This window comes from Ranitomeya imitator, chromosome 2 (genome assembly GCF_032444005.1).
Source record: "Ranitomeya imitator isolate aRanImi1 chromosome 2, aRanImi1.pri, whole genome shotgun sequence".
Taxonomy (NCBI): Eukaryota; Metazoa; Chordata; class Amphibia; order Anura; family Dendrobatidae; genus Ranitomeya; species Ranitomeya imitator.
In genome coordinates this window covers 286,062,985-286,082,725 of record NC_091283.1, presented here as the reverse complement: position 1 = coordinate 286,082,725, position 19,741 = coordinate 286,062,985, and the positions used below count along the sequence as shown (strand labels likewise).

At 44.5% G+C, this 19,741-nt stretch overlaps 1 protein-coding gene across 1 annotated transcript in view; it reads left to right on the top strand.

The window, feature by feature from the left end:
* Positions 1–18,953, top strand: part of LOC138663193 (zinc finger protein 420-like) — a 46,867-nt gene extending 27,914 nt beyond the window's left edge. The window contains exons 2-7 of the mRNA XM_069749347.1: positions 6,735–6,884; positions 7,017–7,196; positions 7,280–7,403; positions 7,483–7,580; positions 7,773–7,863; positions 15,006–18,953. Of these exons, the coding sequence (XP_069605448.1) occupies positions 6,735–6,884; positions 7,017–7,196; positions 7,280–7,403; positions 7,483–7,580; positions 7,773–7,863; positions 15,006–16,942 (2,580 nt within the window). The 3' untranslated portion in view covers positions 16,943–18,953. The remainder of the gene's footprint in view (positions 1–6,734; positions 6,885–7,016; positions 7,197–7,279; positions 7,404–7,482; positions 7,581–7,772; positions 7,864–15,005) is intronic.
* Positions 18,954–19,741: the final 788 nt, after the last annotated feature.

Sequence of the window (19,741 nt, the reverse complement as noted above, 5' to 3'; positions counted from 1 at the left end):
ATTGTAACCAATTATGATAGTGAAGCGGAAACTGTGCTTGAGGGTATGACAACCGTGAAGGGAATGGAGTAAAAAAATGAGAGGAAAGGAAGTGCACCTACTGGGGGCTTGTGGGGGAATTTCTGAGTAGGACCCCTGCTGAATAGGGGTAGATGACTCTATGAAAATAGTCGTGTGTTCAGGCTTCCATTATGTGCGCCTAGTGGATCCTGTGCCTCGCACAGGTATTGTCAACCCACAGGATATTAACCTAAATGTGACCCGACTAAGGTGCTCTGCACACCTCAGGGTATGGGTGTGTGGCGTATATATGCACACATGTAAATCGCGTAAACCACATACACCGGTAGGGCCGGCTGGGAACTCACCAGGATCCAAAGGCGTTGTGGATGTGGTGCTGCTTTATATGTTGCTGCCTGAAAAGATCTGTGGTGGCGGTCCTGGTGTTCAGATGGCAGGAAGGCGGACTAGTGGCAGCCGCGGCACAGCAGGAATGCAAAGAAGCTGCGTAGAGCCAGGGAGAGCTCTGGCCGGTGACGTCCGTCTGTACGATCGGGGGAAGAGTGGCTGGTGGGAAAGCCTGGCGTGTGACATCACAGGAACTACGGAGCGGTGCTGAGACCAAGAGGGTATCCGATGCGTTTCGAAGGAGCGGCGTCCTTCTTCATCAGGGTTACCGCTCATTTCCAGAGACACCACTGGCCGGGGCTCTCCCTGGCTCTACGCAGCTTCTTTGCATTCCTGCTGTGCCGCGGCTGCCACTAGTCCGCCTTCCTGCCATCTGAACACCAGAACTGCCACCATGGATCTTTTCAGGCAGCAACATATAAAGCAGCACCACATCCACAACGCCTTTGGATCCTGGTGAGTACCCAGCCGGCCCTACCGGTGTATGTGGTTTACACGATTTACATGTGTGCATATATACGCCACACACCCATACCCTGTAGTGTGCAGAGCACCTTAGTCGGGTCACATTTAGGTTGTCTTGTGGGTTGACAATACCTGCGCGAGGCACAAGATCCACTAGATGCACATAGTGGAAGCCTGAACGCACGACTATTTTCATACAGTCATCCACCCCTAAACTGCCGGAATTTTTGTTGCAGCCTCACCTGTTCTGTCCCTGCGGTGTACATCTATGTTCTGGGGTCCAAAAGAGTTAATTTAAAAACAAATTTTTAGCGTGTTAAAAATAATAGAATGTGTCTTCTGCTTTTTTATGTTTTTTTTCTTCTTCTAAGAATTGTTGGTGTTTATTTTCTTTTTTAAACATTTTAATATTTGCTTTTTTTCTGGTGTCTTTCTTGTAATGTAGGAAAGCCTAAGGCCAGAAATAAACCCCATAAAACACTGTATATGGAGACTTTGGTGTCAAGTACCATATTTTTTGGACAATAAGATGCACTTTTTCCCTCCAAAATTTTAGAGAAAAGGGTGCATCTTATAGCCCAGATGTACCTTATAGTGGCTATGGGCCGGGGGGAAGTGGCAGAGACGGAGGAGCAGGTTACAGGAGGCAGGAGCCAGCAGCTGCGGCTAACATGTCTGCCAGCTGTTAAAGAACATGAATATTCACTGCTCCCCACACCCATAGCCCCTCTCACCCATAGTCCCTCTCAATGGGCCTGTGGAGCAGTGAATATTCATTCTCTTTAATAGGGGGCACACATGATCGCCCAACCACTATTAAAGAAAATGAATATTCACTTCTCACCAGGCCCAAAAATATGGGTGTGGGGAGCAGTGAATATTCTGGCAGTTGACCTCGGCGTGTGGAGGCTACTTACACGTTGTGCGCTGCTTACACTCTGAAATCAGCTGATGGAATCAAACATGGTGCTGAACAGAGGGAAGGTGAGTAAAATTGTTTATTGTTTATGTGAGCAGCGTGATGGGGCCATGTTTACCAGGATTGGGTGGCATCTATACCATGATAATAATGGGAGCCATGTTTACCAAAATGGGGATAGTGGCCATGTACTGTATATGAGGTTGGGGATAGAGGCCATGTATACTATGATGGAGATGGGGGCCATGTATACTAGGATGGGGATGGTGGCCATGTAAACCAGGATGGGGTGCCATGTATACCAGAAAGGGGGGCCATGAATACTGGGATGGGGGCCAGCCATATATACCAGGATGGTTAACCATGTAAACCAGGATGGGGGTGGGGGCCATATACACCAGGATAAGGGGCCATGTATACTCAATGGGGGGCACGTATACCTGGATTGGTGGCCATATATAACTGAATGAGGACATGCATACCATGATAGATGTTATATATACCAGAATGGAGCCACTTACATCAGGATTGGAACATATACAGTTCTGGCAAAAATTAAGAGACCACTGCACAGTTTTCTAAAAATCACCATCTCTACATGTCTGACAGCCATTCCATTCCAGGGTCAGTTCAATTCCAACCAAAGTACACCTCATTCTCCTTAAAGGGAACCTGTCACCCCGATTTTTCAGTACGAGATAAAAATACCGTTAAATAGGGCCTGAGCTTGCTTTCCAATAGTGTATTTTTTGTCCCCTGATTCCCCACCTATGCTGCCGAAATACCTTACAAAAGTCGCCGTTTTCGGCTGTCAATTATGCAGGTCTGGTCAAAAGGGCGTGGTGAAATGGCTGTTTCTCCCCCACCTCTTGGTTTTCTTCCCTGCATTGGCGTAGTGTTCTGCACATGCCCAACAGCCGAATGCACTGCGCAACGGCGAAAAAAGAGCACGATCTGTGCTATTAAGAGGTTTATCGGTGGGGGCGGCCATCTTCCTGAGGCCGCGCATGCGCAGATGGAGTGCTCTGCTTCCCGGGGCTTCAGGAAAATGGCTGCGGGATGCCGCGCGTGCGCAGATGGAGATCACGGCGGCCATTTTCCTGAAGCCGAGATGCGAGAGTTTGAGGGTTCTATATGGCTGAAAATACCCAAAAGTGACACCATTCTAAAAACTGCACCCCTCAAGGTGCTCAAAACCACATTCAAGAAGTTTATTAACCCTTCAGGTGTTTCACAGCAGCAGAAGCAACATGGAAGGAAAAAATGAACATTTAACTTTTTAGTCACAAAAATGATCTTTTAGCAACAATTTTTTTTATTTTCTCAAGGGTAAAAGGAGAAACTGAACCACGAAAGTTGTTGTCCAATTTGTCCTGCGTACGCTGATACCTCATATGTGGGGGTAAACCACTGTTTGGGCACACGGCAGGGCTTGGAAGGGAAGGAGCGCCATTTGACTTTTTGAATGAAAAATTGGCTGCACTCTTTAGCGGACACCATGTCACATTTGGAGAGCCCCCGTGTGAATAAAAATTGGAGCTCCCCCACAAGTGACCCCATTTTGGAAACTAGACGCCCCAAGGAACTTATCTAGATGCATAGTGAGCAATTTAAACCCCCAGGGGCTTCACAAATGGATCCGTAAAAATGAAAAAGTACTTTTTTTTCACAAAAAAATTCTTTTAGCCTCAATTTTTTCATTTTCACATGGGCAACAGGATAAAATGGATCGTAAAATTTGTTGGGCAATTTCTCCGGAGTACGCCGATACCTCATATGTGGGGGTAAACCACTGTTTGAGCGCACGGCAAGGCTCGGAAGGGAAGGCGTGCCATTTGACTTTTTGAATGGAAAATTGGCTCCAATCGTTAGCGGACACCATGTCGCGTTTGGAGAGCCCCTGTGTGCCTAAACATTGGAGCTCCTCCACATGTGACCCTATTTTGGAAACTAGACCCCCCCAAGGAACTTATCTAGATGCATAGTGAGCACTTTAAACCCCCAGGTGCTTCACAGAAATTTATAACACAGAGCTGTGAAAATAAAAAATAATTTTTCTTTCCTCAAAAATGATTTTTTAGCCCGGAATTTTTTTTATTTTCCCAAGGGTAACAGGAGACATTTGACCCCAAAAGTTGTTGTCCAGTTTCTCCTGAGTACGCTGATTCCCCATATGTGGGGGTAAATTACTGTTTGGGCACATGCCGGGACTCGGAAGTGAAGCAGTGACGTTTTGAAAGGCAGACTTTGATGGAATGCTCTGCGGGCGTCACATTGCCTTTGCAGAGCCCCTGATGTGCCTAAACAGTAGAAACTCCCCACAAGTGACACCATTTTGGAAACTAGACCCCCAAAAGAACTTATCTAGATGTGTGGTGAGCACTTTGAACCCCTAAGTGCTTCACAGAAGTTTATAACGCAGAGCCATGAAAATAATAAATACGTTTTCTTTCCTCAAAAATAATTTTTTAGCCCGCAATTTTTTATTTTCCAAAGGGTAACAGGAGAAATTTGACCCCAAAAGTTGTTGTCCAGTTTGTCCTGAGTACGCTGGTGCCCTATATGTGGGGGTAAACCACTGTTTGGGTACACGTCGGGGCTCGGAAGGGAGACAGCACCATTTGACTTTTTCAACGCAAGATTGGCTGGAATCAATGGTGGCGCCATGTCGCGTTTGGAGACCCCCTGATGTGCCTAAACAGTGGAAACCCCTCAATTCTAACTCCAACACTAACCCCAATACACCCCTAACCATAATCCCAACCCTAACCACAACCCTAACCCCAACACACCCCTAACCCTAGTCTTAACCCTAATTCCAACCCTAACTCTAATTCCAGCCCTAACCCTAAGGCTATGTGCCCACGTTGTGGATTTTTTTGCGGATTTTTCCGCACCGTATTTGAAAAATCTGCAGGTAAAACGCACTGCGCTTTACCTGCGGATTTCCAGTGTTTTTTGTGTGGATTTCACCTGCAGATTCCTATTATGGAGCAGGTGTAAAACGCTGCGGAATCCGCACAAAGAATTGACATGCTGCGGAAAATACAACGCAGCGTTTCCGCGCTGTATTTTCCGCACCATGGGCACAGCGGATTTGGTTTTCCATAGTTTTACGTGGTACTGTAAATGTGATGGAAAACTGCTACGAATCCGCAGCGACCAATCCGCTGTGGATCCACAGCCAAATCTGCACCGTGTGCACATAGCCTTATTCTAACCCTATCCCTAAGTGCAACCCTATCCCAAAGTGCAACCCTATCCCTACCCCTAACCCTAACGGAAAAACAAAAAGGTCGGGAAGGGGTTAATTTTTGCCAAAGCTGTATATATAAAATTTAAAACCTAGGTGCGTCTTATGGTCCAGTGTGTCTTATAATCCAAAAAATATGGTAATTTCTGACCATGGTGTTTTTGAAAACAAAAAAGCTTTTATAAAAGCCTCAAACTTGTGTGTGAATCAGACATGAGATCTGACGTGATAGAAAATTACAGTGCTGGTAAGACTGGAAACATTCATATAGACGGCTGGTGGTGATGGAGTCAGTGATGGACTCGGACAAATATGTTTCTACAGCCGTAGTAGAAAATGATTTCATCCTCATCATGAAGTAGTTATTTCTCCTGTCACATGTAATGAATATTTGCTGCAGTATTGTTAATTTCGATTCCAGCGTCTGTAAATAAGACGAGAATTAGCGTTATGGAAGATGAGTCTATGAGAAACTTATTCAGCTGCCGACTCTGAGGAACAAACTATTTGTTGCCTGTGGCCTAAACTTTATAGGTTTTATTAGTAGATGTCAGAGAAAAAACAATGTTGTAAAATAATAAAAATATACCATATTTTCCAGACTATAAGATGCACCGGACCATAAGACGCACCCCAAATTTACAGAAGGAAAATAGGGGAAAAAATGTGTCAAATGGTGGTCCGTCATACAGTCCGAATTCAGCTTACCGTGGGAAATCGGTAGTGCTGGTGGAGGGTGGTCACAGGGGGTGTTTGGTGGTTCGGCAATGATATGACTCGTATCGCAGACTGATGTGGTAGGTTCTGTAGTTCTCGGGGTGCGGTGGCTTCTCCGACATTTTCTGAAAGCCCGGAGCACCTGTACATCCATTGCTGTGAAGCAGTGGCCTCTGGGAAATCCCATCCCAGGCTGATGCGGCAGGTTCATCGGTGCTCAGGGTTGCGGGGGCTATGCTGTCATTTCGAGAAAGCCCTCGAGCCCCGCACACCCCCACTGCTGTGATGCGGTAGCCTACGGTAAAATGGCCTCTGGGAAAATGCCGCTGCAAATTGAGATCTCGTCTCCAAGATCTCATCTCCCGAGATCTCAATGTGTGCATGTGCCAACCCGGTGGACATTTTACCAGGGGCTAACGCATGGCAGCAGTGTGGATGTGCAGTGCTCCAGGCTTTCCAAAAATGTTGGCGGAGCCCCACACCACTGCACGCCGCCGAATACTGCCGCACCAGCCTAGGAAGGGAGTGTGATCTCCCTGCAGTGTCAGACCGCCGTAGAATCACCCGACTCCTACTGCCGTCACAATAATTGTAAGTTTATTCCGACTAGAAGGCGCACCCCCATTTTCTACCAAAAATTTTTTGGGGAAAAAGTGCATCTTGTAGTCCGAAAATACGGTAATTGCTGCTTTGGCCCCCGCCAGACTCTGTATTTTCTGGTCTGTCCCAACGAACTTGTGATTCCTACAGCAAATTAATTCCCGAAGCAGTGAGTAACATAGCCAGTGATTGGTTGCATGGAAGAGATGTCTTACTCAGTAATTCAGCTTATGTTCCAGTCCATACAAGACTAGAGAATACAACATCTACACGTTCTGTCTTCTGAAATGGTTTCCCTTGTTATCTCCAGTAATTTTATTATTACACAGAATTCTTTGTAATGATTCATCCTCTCATCGTCTTCCTATTCAGGTCCCTACATATCCGATCCTTTCAGTAGACATCTTCTATATTAAGAGAATTTTTCTTAACTACCCATCAAGAATGGATATGAAGAGGGACAAGATGGCAGAGGGGATATTACACCTCACCCTAGAGATCCTCTTCCGTCTTACTGGAGAGGTGAGAGATTTTGATGATTTTGACATTACATAATTCTTATTTATGGCAATAAAACTGTTGGACAGAACTCAAGAGGTGAGGAATCTGGAAATGTCTGTAGTGACATTTATTAATGTGTCTCTCCTTAATCAGGATTACACAGTAGTGAAAAAAAATTCTAATGAGTGCTGTCAGGCCCCTGTGTCTAAGGGATGGGAAAGACCCCTGAGCCCAATCACAGGGCCTCCACCTCACTCACCGATACATGAGGACTTCAATGACCAGAAGATCCTAGAACTCACCTACAAGATGATTGAGCTGCTGACTGGAGAGGTGACACTGCTGGGAATGCTGGGACATTATACAGTAACGCTATGAAGGGATCGGAGTGATGACGGTATCATTGTATGTGTCAGGTTCCTGTAAGGTGTCAGGATGTTGCTGTCTATTTCTCCATGGAGGAGTGGGAGTATTTAGAATTACACAATAATCTGTATGAGGACGTCATGATGGAGGTTCCCCAGCCCCTCACATCGCCAGGTAATAGGATTAAATACACACGGCCTATAATTATCTGTATGTAAAGAATGAATTCAGTCCCTCTGTGTGTTTCCTCCAGATCTATCCAGTAAGAGGACCACACCCAAGAGATGTCCCCGTCCTCTTCTTCCACAGGACTGTAAACAAGAAGATCCCAATGTCTCTCAGAATCATCAGGTAGATGGAGAGGGGTCATGAGATCTCCCCTATGATGTGTAGATGGTAGTGAAGGTCTTGTGCTCAGTCTTGTTTAACCCACCAGTATTACATGTTTCATACTGGTTTCATGAGAACGGTGGAGATGGCAGGATTAGAGCTGATTATAGATGTGACTTTCTCCATCTGTGTCTTTTACAATATTTGTTTCAGGGTGAAGATCTGACCCATATTAATACTACAGAGACGTATGTGAGGGGTGAAGAGCGGTGTAAAGAGGAGACTCCTACATATGGCTACCCAGGTGAGTAGTGACCACTAACTACAGAGAAGTCACAGATTGTTCTCAGTCACCGGCTGTGGCTGCTTTATCAATGGTGTAGTTCGAACGTGGCAAAATCATGTGATCCCCCATTTTGCCGGTAGAGCATAACATCTGAAAATGTTTAAATGGCTTTGTGAAATTGTGAAAACTCTTTTGTATAGCTCTTACAACCTGCAAGTGTAAGGCGGCAAGGGTGGTAGTCGTGGCAACGAGCTGTAGTGTTTCCACACCCTGGCGCCCTGCAGATGAAATACAGAGTCCTTTCTGGTGTGTGTGTGTGTGTGTGTGTGAGTGATGTGTGCAGCAGAGTACTCATTTCAGTTCCCTCGGTTTCTTTCACTGCAGCTTCAGGATTCCAGGTTCCATAAAACACTGCAGCGTCACAGCCCTTTTCAAACAGTTCAACTTTACTGATAACATGGGCACCCATCACTTTTGCAGCACGTTTCACACAAAGCATCATGTCTTGCACTTTCCCTTCCTTCTGGGCAGACTCCATTTCCTCTATAACCTCTTCTTCTCTCCTGGAAATCCATGCCATTTCTGTGGACAATCTGTGTCCCTTCCGTACTTCCTGCATCACCAGCCCCTTGTCCGATTCCATCTTGCAAAGGTGCCTGGAGTTCCATCTTACTGACTTCCGCCCCAGTCGTAGATCCCAGAACCGCCCTGAGGATGATCCTATTGAGCTGATGCCCGACTGTACTATTCTCCAGCCTGGGGCCCCTTATTGCCATCCGCAGCTTTACCTCCATGACCTGTAGCTGTCTCATACACTGCATGCACCCTGCCCTTGGCAAGGCTGCCCGGGTGTCTGTCTCTAATCAGGAAGTGTCCTGATTATACTTCCATGCTCCTTGCTGTACATCCCCTTTAGTTAATCCCTGTGCTGCCTACCTCCTGCTCTATTCTATGATATCATCTATCACTACTGTGCCCCCTCTATTCTAGCCCCAGTTCTAACCTATCCTATTCTAGCCTCAATCTTATAAACGGTACCCATTGAGTGTATATGTAATATATATATAAATATATATATATATATATATATATATATATATATATATATATATATATATATATATATATATATATACTGTATGTATATAATCATTACATCACATTACAATATATGAACCGTAATACACAGTGAGGTGCCACATGTGAATGTGTGAACAGAGTCCAGGAGAGAGAAGGCCCACGCGGGTCCCCGCCACCTTCTTACACAGGGTCCTCCTATCCCCAGGGATTATATCACGCTGACCGTTACCTGCCCAGGTCTGTAGACTGCAAAGCCAAATAACAACGTACATAGAATGTGCTGACAAGATATTCTGATGGGCCTGTAAGAGAAAGCAGAGGGTAATGATGCTGTTGGCTTTCTAGATCCCTGATATCTTATTGGATGAATCTCCCTTCGCTCCCTTCGGTGCTTCTGAATGTGCTCATATGGTCCCTACAAGACCAGGTCCAGTCTTTCTGGGCAAACTTCACTTTTATTATCAACAGCATTAAATGTGCAGTGAGGGCCAAGTGTGAATTTCTGTACAATAACAGAGTTTCCCTTTATCCTGACTGTTTAATTTGTATTAAAAACTGACTATTTTCAAAGAGGATTGTCATAAACTACATAAAAAACATTACACCTGTGCCATGATATATCTCTAAGCTGTGCGTGGTTCATGGCTGTAATATACATTTATTTCCGCCTGCAGGAGATGTGTTGGCTCGAGTCCTGGTTTCATAGATTCACTCCATGTCATAAATTACATTATGTTTTCAATCATAAGAAATTCAGATTACTGCACAATCTCTCCTGAAATGGGGGTGCTAATACTTTCTCTACTCTTCATGTCAGGACTCATAGTAGCTCCAATAGTCCACCATAAATGAGTGCAACTCCAGTTTAGTGTTGGAGTTCTCCCCTCGTACATACTTTTTTTGGGGAGATGTAACATATTTTTTGTTCTATGTTCATTCTGGTTGATATTTTGATTGTGGTAGGATCAGCCTGCCTCAGTTAGGTGAGTTTGTAAGTTTGGAACTCCCTGGTATTTTTTTTTTTTTTTTTTTAAAGTCTCCATTACCTCTTCCAAATGAGTGAGATCTAATTTGAAGATGCCCCAGCTCTGCAGTATTATAAAAAGTTCTCTTTAAATGTCTAATATTGTTTCTTGAAACTCATCTGATAGAAAATATTGGCCCTTACTATAGTTTAGATTGCCAAGAGCCACCGAGCTCCATACTCTAATTACTCCAGAGAGTTGATACCACTACTCATATTTTACTGATGGAGACTGCTGAGTTTGAACATTTTGATAGATGTGTTATTGTCCATAGTCACAGTTTTTGACTACAGTAGTTACTGCCCAAAATACTCCCATATTTCACACCTGACATGTCGCTTTTTGTGGTGATAACTTTGGAATTCTTCACAAAGGATAATAGGAAACAAATGGATCTCACAAATTATTTTCATCGTCTCTTGAATCCAACAATACCCTGTATATGGTTGTACACTACTGTCTGGGCACATGGCAGGGATAAGAAGGGAAGGAGAGCCATTTAGCTATTTGAATGCATATCTTGTTGGAATAGATTCCAGACACAATGTATTGGTTACCTGGCAGCTCAAAATATGGCTACCACAATCAGGCTTGGCACTATCTACTCAGCTTTGTAGATCCCAAGGATTGCCTTGCTCAACATTCTTTACGTGGATCTGTTCTTACACAGAGATCCCTAAGCTTGGGCCATGGTGAAACCTGCTGTTCTGTGGAGTGAGTTGGAATGATGAATAGTCAAGTAGTTGGGTCAGAGCCATGAGGGCAGAGAAAATACAAAATCATAAGAAGCAAGATTAAGGGGTCACAGCAGCTTAGCACAGAGGACTGAACCAGAGGAGAACAAGGCTGTATCTGGCATCTTCCTGCAATTTGCTTTGAGCTTTAGTAGGGTGGAGTGCTTTCCAATTGGCAAAAGCAGGAAGCGGATTACTCCAGATGGACAGCACACACACCCATAATGCCTGACTGGATGGTTGTCAGGACACATGAGGTCATTGGGACATCAGGGTACACGAGGCCATCGGATAGACATCTGGGACACTGACGTGGCAGACCAAGTCATCAGCTGGGACACTGGCGTGGCAGCCCAGGTCATCAGTTACATCAGGATACACGAGGTCATCAGGACATTGGATAGACATCTGGGACACTGACGTGGCAGACCAAGTCAGCAGCTGGGACACTGGCGTGGCACCCCAGGTCATCAGTTACACAAGGACACAGGACATCAATGTACAGACAGGATTCCAGGACATCAGGGTCCATGAGATCATCAGGACACAGGCAGGACATCAGTGTACATACAGGACATCAGGACATCTGGACCCAGGGTCACCGGCAGACATTAGACAGGAGTTGTTCGGTTCCGGACACCCGAAACAACCTACAGGCACCACCACAGTTATCAGGCTCCAAACTCCAGGCAGCGGTCATAAGGTTCTAGACTGCAGTCGTCAGGCTGCTGGCATCGGACCTAGGAAGGAACTCAAGCGTGATGGTGCAAGCACCGCCTACTGGACGTGAGCCAGACAGGGTTAACATCGCATGGTAGTCAGAGCAAAGAGTAGTAGATGCTCAGCAGAAACACCGGTTACAAGAGACTCAAAGTCACTGGGTGTGAGGCTCCAGATGCAGAGGGATTCCAGGAACATAATCACAGCAGACACAGTTCAGACAGGTTCAGGTACAGGATCAAGGGTTCTGGCCTGGATATACCGCCTCCAGGACAGGTGCCAGAACAGGACAAAACAGGAATCAAGGCAAGGACTTTGGTACCAAAACATAGACAGGAGAGGTGCAGGAACACAAACACACATAGCAAAGTTTAGGAGCAGGGGAACTTTATATAGGAGCTGCCCCTTAGCAATTGGCTGGGGACAGCATTTCAAGTACACACCCTAATCCTGATAAAAGCAGGGGAGGCATGGCCGCGCACGCCCTAAGCACAAACAGAAACCATTAAAGCACAATAAGTGCAGGTACTGTGGCTTAGGGCACCTGGCTGCGAATGCATGCACTGACCCACGTGGAAAGTCATGCATCAGCTGCAAATGACCTCGCAACCCGTGGACAGCTTCCACAGTGGCAACCAAGGACCGCACATGAGGAAGATAAGCAATAGAAAAGACCTATACCCATGTACGGCTGTGCCGCAGAGTAGGGAACTGAGAAGGCTCCATCCAGGTAACAGCCAACAGTATCCCAGCTCAAATTAGGGGGAAAAGAGTAAAGAGTTAACGCAAACATATACATTGTCACGCTGAAAACTAGATACAGACAGAACGGCGTGACAATGGTACTACAGTTCACAGCAAGTGGCTGAACAGAGCCTGCACCATCCAGAGCTTCTGGTTCCGATATCTCCTCCATCCCCAGTGCTGCCTGCAGAATGAATGAGGCCATGCCTGGTGACAGAAGTAGAGGTGGCAGGTGCGGATCCCAGGAGAGATGGTACACCCCATTTTCACAAGCCTTAATATGACAAAATGCAGAAAACCAGAGCAGTTTAAAACCTCATAAAGTGACTCCATTTTGGAAATGATAATGAGTCACTCCCAGGGCAGTGGGGTACTCTGTATCCACCTGTGGAGTTCGGTCAATAGTGGGACAGACGCTGCATTAAAGGAGTCCTCTGGGGGATGTTGTGGCAGTACTGATGTTACACTTTCTACAGGTGAAGCAGGGTCCGAAGATGTAAGGTGTGGATGATATGTGCCGGTGAATAAAGATAGGACACAAGTTGTAAGTCTTTACCTGGTTTACTGCATTTGGCTGGCCACAGTCCAGGGCACCAGGCATGGGTGGTGGTATGGCCCGGCCAGCTCAGAGGCAATGGAGGGTCCCCTTCTCCAGGTGAGGTCTGTGAGCCTTTCCTCTAGCGCCTCTTGAAGATGAAGTCCCTGCTGCCTGAAGTTTCCTACAGGGTCCTCCACTTTCCCCCTGTCCTGGGACAGGTACCTGAACGATGGGCAGCTCAAGCCGTTTTACAGGGACTCTATCATGCCCCGGGCTCCTTAGGTGCTGCTGCATCTCAGGCGAGGTGTGGGCCAATTACATACAGTTCCTGGCCCTCCGGTTCTGCTCTGTATCCTAGAGTTCCACAATAGCCTCGGGCTCCCGGTACCTGGTTCCTGCGCTTCGGCTCTGAGGGTGCCTGGTCACAGTTCTCCTCTGAGCCCTGTTCATAACCTTTGCTCCTTTCCTCTCCAGATACTCCACATCCAACCCTCCAGGTTCTTTCTCCTTTCCCAGAGGCTGCAGCTCCCTTGAGGCTGTCAGACCTCTCTCCTGCTCTGCGTCTCTCCTAGACATCCGTCCACTTCATTGTTCCTCTCCAACTAACCTAACTCCTCCTCCAGGTCAGGATACATAGCTGGGGGATGCTCCCCTGAATCCGGGTATTGAGCTCCCCCTCCTGGCCTGGATTCAGAATTTGTTGCATGTGGGTGCCTTACCTGGTGAAGAGAACTCCCTTTCCTCTGATCATGACATTACCTTCCCCGAAGGAAAAGCAACATCACTGTAGCAACCGATTACCTGGGGTGCTACATTAACCTTCAGTGAATTAATCTATAGTAGTGACTATTTTGACTCCACAGCCACTTTCCAAAAATTAGCGCGCAGTGGATTTTGGAGTGAAAACTGCGAATATACCATTTTATTACTCACCACATAGTGCCCAGATTGTGCTCCAAGAGACACCCACTGTAAATTAAGTGGGTTCTTCTCACAATAATAATGACAACTACATGGGTCCTAATTTTGATTTGGGCAAACTAAAAGGCTCAGAAGCGATGGGAAGATTTGACTTTGTGAAAGTGGATATAGATGGATTGGTTTATAAAAGTCATATTGCTATTTGAACATTTCCATTGAAGAAGAACTCGCCACCTCTCGTGGCAGCCTGTTCCACTCATTGATCACCCTCACTGTCAAAAGGTTTTTTTCTAATATCCAATCTGTGTCTCCTCCACCTCAGTTTCATCCCATTGCTTCCAGTCTTTCCTTGTGCAAATGAGAATAAATCAATAAAGCTATTTTTACATACTGTATATACTCGAGTATAAGCCGAGTCACAAAATTTTACCTAAAAAAACAAAAAACTGGGAAACGTATTGACTCGAGTATAAGCCGGGTATGCATTGTCCCCTCATCCCTATTCTTGTATGCAAGGCTCCTTATCCCTATCCTGGTATGATTGGCTCCCATCCCTATGCTTGTATGCATGGCCCCATCACTATCCTTGTATGCGTGGCTCCTCATCCCTATCCTTGTATGCAAGGGTCCTCATCCCTATCCTTGTATGCACGGCCCCATCCCTACCCTTGCATGCATGGCCCCATCCCTATCCTTGCATGCATGGCCCCAATATTATCCTCATATGATTGGCCCCATCAAAAAACATAAAAAAATAAACCATTACACTTACCTTCCTTCACTTCCTCGCAGCGTCTTGTCTCGATGCCAGCAGCTGCTTTATGCTTGTAAGCATTGCATGGCAGGGACGTCATGCGCTGCTCACAAGCAGAGCACAGCTTCCGGAATACTCACCGCTCCCAATGCCAGAACTATGTGTGTGGGGCAGTGAGTATTAAGTAGCACACACAGTGTCATCTGCCAGGTGGTCATGTGTGCCGCTACTTAAGAGAAATTAATATTCAGAATGAATATTCATCTCTGTTAAGTAGCGGCACACGTGACCTCCCAGCAGCTGCAGGACAGGCTGCTGCAGTTGACACTGCACGAGCTTTTACAGAGAAATGAATATTCATTTCTTTTTAGCAGCGGGCACCGGAGTTAGCTGCAGCAGCCGGCTCCTACCTCTGTGACCCGCTGCTCTGCTGCTGCCTCTCTACCTCTATGTTCTAAACACCTCACTCGAGTATAAGCTGAGGGGAGTGATTTCAGCACAAAAAAATGTGCTGCAAACCTCTACTTATACTTGAGTATATACATCAACTTACCATTTTTACAGACCGTTTTTTAAGAGAAATGTCCAAAAATATAAAGTTCAAGGATATTTTATTGAAAAATAATTGGTTTTATTCTTGACAGATGACTGTACCTGGAGATCAGAGGGACAGCTGACATCTTCAATTTTAAAATCAGATGATCCTGAGATCTCACAGGATACAATTGAAGTGAATGCCATTACTCCAGATATACTATCATCCTTTCACAGCAAAGATCTGTCATCTGATTCACTACCGACTACTAAGGAAAATCAAAGACCCAAACGAGGCATTAAAAAACAAACTGCTCCTAAAGCACAGAAGTCTTTTTCATGTTCAGAATGTGGGAAATGTTTTAACTGGAAACATCATCTTGATAAACACCAAAGAATCCACACAGGAGAAAAGCCTTTTTCCTGTTCAGAATGTGGGAAATGCTTTATCCAGAAATTTAATCTTGATAATCACCAGAGAATCCACACAGGGGAGAAGCCTTTTTCATGTTCAGAATATGGGAAATGTTTTAATAAAAAAGCGCATCGTGATAGCCACCATAGAACTCACACAGGGGGGAAGCCTTTTTCATGTTTAGAATGTGAGAAATGTTTTGTACACAAATCACATCTTATCGAACATCAGAGACTCCACACAGGGGAGAAGCCTTTTTTCTGTTCAGAATGTGGAAAATGTTTTGTGACAAAATCACTTCTTGTTAGACACCAGAGACTCCACACAGGGGAGAAGCCTTTTTCATGTTCAGAATGTGGAAAATATTTTGTGAGGAAATCACATCTTGTTAGACACCAGAAACTCCACACAGGAGAGAAGCCTATTTCATGTTCAGAATGTGGAAAATATTTTGTAGAGAAATCACAGCTTGTTAGACACCAGAGACTCCACACAGGGGAGAAACCTTTTTCCTGTTCAGAATGTGGAAAATATTTTGTAGATAAATCAGATTTGGTTAAGCACCAGAGAATTCACACAGAGGAGAAGCCTTTTTCCTGTTCAGAATGTGGAAAATATTTTGTGACAAAATCACTTCTTGTTAGACACCAGAGACTCCACACAGGGGAGAAGCCTATTTCATGTTCAGAATGTGGAAAAGGTTTTGTAGAGAAATCACAGCTTGTTAGACACCAGAGAACCCACACAGGGGAGAAGCCTTTTTCATGTTCAGAATGTGGAAAATATTTTGTAGAGAAATCAGATTTGGTTAAGCACCAGAGAATTCACACAGGGGAGAAGCCTTTTTTCTGTTCAGAATGTGGGAAATGTTTTGTGAGGAAATCACATCTTGTTAGACACCAGAGAACCCACACAGGGGAGAAGCCTTTTTCCTGTTCAGAATGTGGAAAATGTTTTTACCAGAAATCAGATTTGGTTAAGCACCAGAGAATTCACACAGGAGAGAAACCTTTTTCCTGTTCAGAATGTGGGAAATGTTTTAACCGGAAATCAGAATTGGTTAAGCACCAGAGAACCCACACAGGGGAGAAGCCTTTTTCCTGTTCAGAATGTGGAAAATGTTTTAGCCATAAATCAGCTTTGCTTAAGCACCAGAGAATTCACACAGGGGAGAAGCCTTTTTCTTGTTCAGAATGTGGAAAATGTTTTAGCCATAAATCAGATTTGCTTAAGCACCAGAGAATTCACACAGGGGAGAAGCCTTTTTTCTGTTCAGAATGTGGAAAATATTTTGGAGAGAAATATCTCCTTGTTAGACACCAGAGAACCCACACAGGGCAGAAGCCTTTTTCATGTTTAGAATGTGAGAAATGTTTTATAGAGAAAAAACATCTTACTGAACATCAGAGACTCCACACAGGGGAGAAACCTTTTTTTTGTTCAGAATGTGGAAAATGTTTTGTGACAAAATCAAATCTTGTTAGTCACCATAGAATCCACACAGGGGAAAAGCCTTTTTCATGTTTTCATTGTGGGAAATGTTTTAACCGGAAATCGACTCTTGATAAACACCAGAGAACCCACATAGGGCAGAAACCTTTTCCTGTTCAGAATGTGGAAAACGTTTTGTGACGAAATCACAACTTGTGAAACATCATAGAATCCACACAGCGAAGAAGCCCCTCCAGCATGGGAGATGACTATAAATATTTTTATTTTAACCCCTTAACGTCCAGTGACACTCCTCCCACATGACCGTGGGTCGCCAATGGGTTAGCATGACAACCCGGGGTCAGCAGGAGACTCCTGTGGTTGTCATAGCCGTATAGCTATGAGCATCGCCCAGCGGTCGGCGCTCATAGCAAGTGAGCAGCCCTGCTCTATGTAGCAGAAGCAATCCGACAAGTGCAGCTTCTAGTCTCCCATGGGGACTATTGAAGCAAGTACATAGTTTAAAAAAAAAAAAATGTTTTTAAAAATATTAAAGTTCAAGTCAACCCCTCTCGCCCCATTCAAAAAAGAAAAAATTAAAAAAACAAAAACAAATATACACATATTTGGGATCACCGCATTCAGAATCGCCCGCTCTATCAATATATAAAAAGAATTTATCCAATCAGTAAACGGTGTAGCGAGAAAAAAAATTGAAACGCCAGAATTATGTTTTTTTTGGTCGCTGCAACATTGCAATAAAATGCAAAAATGCATTAACGGGCAATCAAAAAATCGTATCTACACCAAAATGGAATCAATAAAAACGTCAGACCGGTGCGCAAAAAAATAAGCCCTCATCCAGCCCCAGGTCCCGAAAAATGGAGACGCTATGGGTCTCGAAAAATGGCAACATATTATTTTTTTTTTTTACAAATTTTGAAATTTTTTTTCACCACTTAAAGAAAAATGAACTTAGAAATGTTTAGTGTCTGTTAGCTTGTAATGACCTGGAGAATCATAATGTCAGGTCAGTTTTAGCATTTAGTGAACATGGTAAAAAAAATAAAATAACAAAAGCTGTTGTGGAATTGCACTTTTCTTGCAATTTCACCGCATTTGGATTTTTTTCCCTTCCATGGTATGGTAAAATCAATCGTGCCTTTCAAAAGTACAACTTGTCCTGCAAAAAATAAGCCCTCACATGGCCATATTGACGGAAAAATAAAAAAGCTATGGCTGTGTAAAGAAGGGGAGCAAAAAATGGAAACTCGAAAACAGAAATAACCCTGGTTCTTAAGGGGTTAAATAGACCAATCATGATAAGAATGGGTTGTCTAAGTAGTGGACAGCCCTTTTAAACATCAAAAATCCCACACGGATAGCAGTCATTATTAGCGATGAGAGAGCACTGAAATACTTGAGTGCTCGATATTTGAGTCAACAGGTCGCATGCTCAGCAGACTTTTCCAGAAGGACTGAGGGGGCAGGACAATTGCTGAAATGGATGAAACTAGCGCTAAATTGGAATGAGAACAGCATGGGGAAGATGGCTGAATGCATCTCTGACTCTCCGGTCACTTTTGGGATCAATGTTGTCGGGAGTATTACGCCACTTTTAAGGAGTGACAACAAAACATCCAAAACCGAAAATAAAATGTATTTTACAAGTAAAAACATTCGTTCTTGTATATAAGGTAATTTAAAAAAGAGAAAAAATAAGCTTCCTTCACCCCTTAGTTTGTGTTTACACGTAGCCTCTTTGCTGCATTTTTCCATTTTCTCATTGCTTTCAATTGTGAAAAAAAAAACATTCATTGTAAATGTATTTTTAATATTTGAATACCTTATCTGGACATGAGGTGTGTGACATAATGAGCCACATCCTGTTTAATTTATGAAGGGACTCTGAAAATCATAAATCCTATGCGGACAATGCAAGAACTTCCAAAAATTAGAAGGAAGAGGGACTCTGATACACCCTGTATTAGACATTAAGGAGGATCTCATAAACATTCTTTTAAATTGTTATTTTATTGCTCTGATCTATATAGTTACATTGTTCTTTTTTGTATATAATTGCATAACTTTTTCTTGTGGAAATAGGGGTTAATGAATACAACAATTTTATCTAACAGTACCTACTAGTATTTATATGCATGAACAACTAACTGGGCATCTTTCACAATTAAACTAGTGTGAATAGGCACAAGGTCTACAGTATTTCAATCTTGTTCACTTCTCCCCCCTTTATCCACACTGCCCGCAGATCATTCTATATGTTATACCAGGGGTGTCAAACTGCATTCCTTGAGGGCTGCAACCAGGTGTTAGGACTGGCGGAACGCACCAAGAAAGGTGGTATAGATGCGTTCGCAGTCCGGGGTCCACCGTGCAGGTGAAAAGCTGCTGCTAGTAAATACAGACTATATGGCGGTACACTAAAATATATACACGTGGGTTCAACCTCACCCAGCGTGAAGGGAGCAATCCTGTTGCGTCACAGGATCACGGTACCGCACCTAAAGCGCGAGCGAGTAGTCAGCGTACTTAACCCCAACTGGGATTGAAGTCCGATTAGACCCTCGCTGGCACTACACCACAACTGGGTGTGTAAGGAAACTAAGAATAAATATATAAATGCACAGGAGTGCGAGCAATGCCGCACTGACGGACGCCACCAACCACACTGGCTTGGGTATGGAAAGCGCAAGGCAAGCGCACGGCGCCGTACAGGCGGACACAGCAAGAGGACGCTGCAATGTGTGTATCGTGCAGATGATTAGTCGGGCGCTAGATAGCTACCAACATCCGCGAGCAGACAACAACTCTAGGGAGGGATATTTAGGAGCTTTCATCCATCGACATACATTCATCTACACACACACACACATATAACATTATTAGACAATACTAGCGCATGGCCGTGCGGTCATGCGCAGTTTATATAGTTGCAGCACAGGAAGTGGCTACAGCACTTTTGCCCTTCCAAGACCTGCC